General features: G+C 33.2%; 1 protein-coding gene across 2 annotated transcripts in view; it reads left to right on the forward strand.

Annotated features, from left to right (window-relative positions):
• The window catches only part of LOC106464477 (papilin-like), a 159,676-nt gene that overhangs the window by 89,218 nt on the left and 65,038 nt on the right, over positions 1-5,420 (forward strand). For both annotated transcript variants that reach the window (XM_022392199.1, XM_022392200.1), the window contains exons 9-12: positions 1,677-1,849; positions 3,385-3,517; positions 4,334-4,460; positions 4,973-5,183. In XM_022392199.1, the coding sequence (XP_022247907.1) occupies positions 1,677-1,849; positions 3,385-3,517; positions 4,334-4,460; positions 4,973-5,183 (644 nt within the window). The remainder of the gene's footprint in view (positions 1-1,676; positions 1,850-3,384; positions 3,518-4,333; positions 4,461-4,972; positions 5,184-5,420) is intronic.

Here is a 5,420-nt window from a genome sequence, read left to right on the forward strand (position 1 = left end):
ACAAACAAAAACAAACAAACATGCCCAAGCTTTTATTCATGGATACGTTATTATGTGACGGGTTATCCTACTTTTCATTGGTTTGTTTGTTTGTTTGAATTTCGCGCAAAACTACACGAGGGCTATCTGCGCTGGCCGTCCCTAATTTAGCAGTGTAAGACTAGAGGGAAGGCAGCTAGTCATCACCACCCACCGCCAACTCTTGGGCTTATCTTTTACCAACGAATAGTGGGATTGACCGTCACATTATACCGCCCCCACGGCTGAAAGGGCGAGCATGTTTGGTGGGATGGGGATGCGAACCCGCGACCCGCAGATTGCGAATCGAGCGTCCTAACCACCTGGTCATGCCGGGCCCTTTTCATTGGTAAAGAGTTGGAGGTGGGTAGTGTTAACTAGCTGCCTTCCTTCTAGTCTATTAATTAGGGACGGAAAGCGCAGAAAGCCCTCGAGTAGGTTTTGCGAAATTCAACGAAATAAATAAACATATTAAATTAACCCAATTAATAAAAATGAGAGTCATTTGGCGGTCTTTTAAATATTAATTTATGAAACACGTATTCAAAGTGGGATTAGCTTTAAACTAATTATCCTTCTTTTAGCAAACACATTTAATACAACCCATCGGTAAAAAATATAGGAATTACAGACTTCTGATGGTCTTTAAATATTAGTTTGTAAAATAATCATTCAAATTGAAGCCAGTTTGAAACTAAGTTAACCTTTGTTTCCTTATTTATATTGGTGTCTAACCTATTAATGCAAGCAGGATAATCGAGTTATATGAATATACAATATATAGGACTAAGCTACCGTCAATGATCCATTAACAAGCTTAACTAATTGCATTTATTTTTCTTATACCGTTAAAATTTGAATTGCTTGCACAACCGACTAAGTTAATTACCAACATGTATAGGCCACTTCTCGAATTCACCATAAGTATTCCTTTTTTGTAAACGAAGTGCTTGAAATAATAAAAGCCAATTTCTAGTTAGGCCGGTTTACAATTACGTTAGTGTCACCAGGTGAAGACAGTCTGTCAAGTTGATTCAAACCATAGACAAGTAGCAAGAAATGAATGTTTGAGATAAATAAAATAAAACCTAAACTATTAAAATATCATATGTTTTTTATATTTTACAAAACAGTAGAATATAAGCGTGACTAAGCCGAACATCAGGTTGACTAATAAAAATGTTGTCAGATTTAACCGTAAGCGATTATTATTATCTTTACGAAGAGCCTATAAATATAAAATCCTATCTTTGAAATGGCCAACAAACCTCCTGTCTGAATTGTTGTATTTCACTGTGTATAAAACATTATATGGTCTTGTAAGTTTTGAAATATAATTTTCATTATTTTAAAACTCGCGTAATTTTTTTTAAATTACGCCCTTTTTAATGGTTTAAAATGTCATAATTACTGGGATTCTAAAACTTGATAGTTTTTTATTCTGAATATTACTACTCAAAAAGTCTCATAATATATACTTATATATTTTAGTATGCTAACTAAAATTTTGAACCGGTTAACAACATACGTAACGACTTTAGTAACCTTTGACATTTTTTTTTCTATGTTGCGTTTCCAACGAATGAATAATTTGCCTTGTCACTACTAATCAAATATGTTATTGGTTTGTTTTTGTTTTTACGCATGCTTGTTTCCAGCGGTTCGAAACATGACTGGTCAGTTTTATCTCAATGGAAACTGGAAAATAGTGTTTCCCAGCAGACTGAAATTTGCCGGAACAGTGTTTCATTACGAACGTAAATCCTTTGGGTACCTCTCCCCAGAATATTTGTGGGCACATGGCCCAACCACGGAACCAATTTTTATTGTGGTAAGTTTGTTTATCCCTTCTGTAAATAATCTACTTTATAGTCATTTTTACTATAATTATACAGCTGTTGTTGTAATCTTGGAAAACTGTTGCAGAAATATTTTGCACATGGCAGTTGCAGCCCCCATATTTTTGGATTTGTCGGAAATGTTAATATTATAACGTACAACTAGATAAACAAAAGAGTAGTGGAGCATATCAGTGTTCTTTTATAAAGATTAGGCTTACACGAGCATAATGTAATTTTGGTGACTTCAGTGACATCGCCACCTTGTGGTCAATCCTCAAAAGTAAATGCCTCAGAAATTATGATGTAGCTTTTACAATAAATATAGTTAACGAAGTCGTGCATGGCAAATTACGTGAAATCACCCGAACACGTCGAAGTTATATAGATGAATATTATCATTATGTACTTACAAAACTATATTTTTTTCAGTGTTCATATATTTGCTTAACAGCGTTATTTAATGCACGCATTAGTGCAAAATAAAAGTTATATTCTTTGTCACAAAAAAATGTTATTAAAAATATTGTACAAAAAGAAGGCAAACATTAGAAAATAATTCTATATTTCGGTATCTCTTAAGCAATATATATTTAATGCTAAGAATTTTCTGGTGATAATAAAATTTAGAAAGAGCCATTATTAAAATAAAAATATTAATCTGTTGCATGCGATCCTTTACATGTCAGTCCTATCCGTCTATAACTTGAACTCAAAATTATCAAAATTCATGTTTGTATTTAACTGAGCTTTATTTATAAGTTCACTATTGACCAATTCAAACCAGTAATCTGGAAATAGCACGTTTTTCTAATTATCACTAATTTAGACAGTTTTTGTGTTTACGGTGGTGTACTGGGCCTTAGTGACCAAGAAGACGACCTTTCTGGAGACGCTGCCCAGCATTCCCGTGGGAATAGAGAGGTGTCATTGACTTTCAAGTGGTGTTAACGTCTTATTTATAATGTTTAAACTTAGAGATTTCCATTAAGTTCTGTTGAAGCCAAGGGATGACATAGTTGTGTTAGATCTTTCAATTGAGAAAAAGATACGAGCTGGAGTTACTTGCGACGTGTAAATGTTGTTAAATTTTGTAGTCATTGGTAGAACAACTAATTTCTGGCACTACAACAGAACTCCGTAAATAAATTGTTTTGTGTTGATTCTTCTTGTGAACTTCGTGTTGTTGTTTTTTTTTATTAGCTTTGTGAATAATTCCTTTCAGCTGTGTCTTGCCGCTTCACAAGTTAGAGCCATTTCTTCATCAAACACTTACCTGCCAATCAAATCCTAGTGATCATCCCGTTAATGCTTGCAAGTAAATCCTCACACACACATACAAAACCTACTAAATCAATGTTTACTAACTTAGTACATTTGTTACCGATAAGAACAAGAAGAAATAAGAATCTGGCGAAAAAAGATAATATTAAATTGAGCTTTTTCTAAACTGAGATATCAGTTTTAATAATCACCGAATCGTTGATTTTTGGGCTAGATAGTAACCTGTGCAATACTTTAATTGCAGCTGTTATACCAAGAGAAAAATCCTGGTATCTCTTATGAATATTCTGTACCGAGAGATGTGAGCAACCCCCACACCGATACATATTCCTGGACTTTCGAGGACTTTGGCCCCTGTTCTAGAACTTGCGGTGGAGGTAGGTCCAGATATATCACCTTGATCTCTCACAGCTGTCTCGATTAGCAGTGTCTTCAGTTTTTTATTGTTTTTTAGAATTTTTGATGCATAGTGGAGAGATTTAAACATATTGGCAATAAAGTTAGAGAAAACTGTACTACTAGCCCTGATGTAGTCGCAAGGGTGAAACGTTGGCTGAAATAAAAATAGTTTTTTTATTATAATTATTATCTGGAGAGTAAAAGTCGTTTTTTTTTCTCAAACCTTATTGCCAAAACAAATAAGCATTTTTTTTATTCCCTTCATTGTTAATATATTTTGATTTGAGCTCCATTGGTTTGTTTACGGCTGTTAAAACAAATACTTCTATTATTATAACATAACTTAGCTATGTGGCAAAAGCTAAACAAAAAGTTACTTTAAAATATATTACCTTTGAAATGTCACTAGTATTCTCGTTTGGATACAAAATTTTAATAATGAAATTAGGGACGAACAGTTAAAAGCGTCATAAAACATTTGTGCAATTACAACCGATAAGTTTGTTTAAAATTATAATAAAATAAAAGTACATGTTTGCTTTACTTTATATCATGAATTGTCGCCTTTCATTTTAGTTCGTTTAATAAATTTTAAAACGAAAAGGCAATGCTAGTCCTTAAGGCATTTCAGGAATTCCTGTCACACTTGAATTTTAGTTCTGCTTTTCATGGACAAGTAAGTTTGAAGTTTGCACAACTTTGTGAATTAAAAAAAAACAAAAAAAAAACAGAAGAAATTATACATGCTGATTAACCATTCCTATGATCTAATGAATGATATTCTTGTTCTGCAGGTATTCAGATAGGATCAGTCAAGTGTGTTCGGAATAACGGGTTGGAAACAGTCCCGGAATTTTTATGTGACCCACTTTTGAAACCTGTTACCAATCGCACATGTAATAAAGAGGCGTGTCCTGCAAAGTGAGTGGGTGTTTTACATAAAATAATTTACTGTTTCCTGATCTCGGCGACTTTGAAGAAAACGGCGAGACAGTTTGATTATCACACATGTAGTTTCGGTGACGTAGAACAAAATTAATCTTGTTAAATTTGATATTTAATTTATACAATTTAGAATTATAAGACTCATTTATCAAGTTCAGTTACAAAAGCATAAACTGTGGTTTGTAAATTATTACTTTGTATATCAGAAGAAGTGCTTTTAACTTTGGTATTCATGAACAAGTTACTTTGATATTTATCCAAATTTAATTAAAACTTAAAATTTCTAATCTTCGTTTTCGAGATTGCTGGTTTTTATAAAGCATTTATGTTATCGAAAATAAAGTATTGACATAAAATATTGATATTATGAGAAAAAAAGAAAAAACTGTTTAGTCACAATTTCCTCAATTTTTAGACATTGAAGCCCTAAGAGTTAAGAAAATGTCTGAAAACTTAAGTCAACCACAAGATGTTACTTTGTTTTTCAGTTGGTTTGTAGAAAAACAAGGTAATTGCTCCAGACCATGTGGAATAGGCGTGCAGTTTCGTGTTGTTTATTGTCAACAACTTACACTAAATGGAGTTATCCTCGTTCCTGACGATAAATGTGAACAGGAAGTGGGTGCTAAACCTAGTTATTTTCAACAATGCACGACTGGAAAAAAATGTCCAGTGTGGAATGCTGGACCTTGGACTGCGGTAAGTGAAGTAAATGTGATCCAAAGTTTTGAACATAACATTACTGCCAGTACTGTTAGATAATTGCTAATTCTAAGATACCGAGTCAAGTGAGTAACACTGATAGACCCTACAAAATTGCAGTATTTACTTGGTCTAGTTTGATTGCGGGCTTCTTTACCAAGCATGTGCCAGTTCTAATTTTAAATAAAGTAAATTGATTGAGTTGTAGAAAAATATTGTTACGTCTCCATTTGT

The sequence above is a fragment of the Limulus polyphemus genome, unplaced genomic scaffold (assembly GCF_000517525.1).
Source record: "Limulus polyphemus unplaced genomic scaffold, Limulus_polyphemus-2.1.2 Scaffold1663, whole genome shotgun sequence".
Lineage (NCBI taxonomy): Eukaryota > Metazoa > Arthropoda > Merostomata > Xiphosura > Limulidae > Limulus > Limulus polyphemus.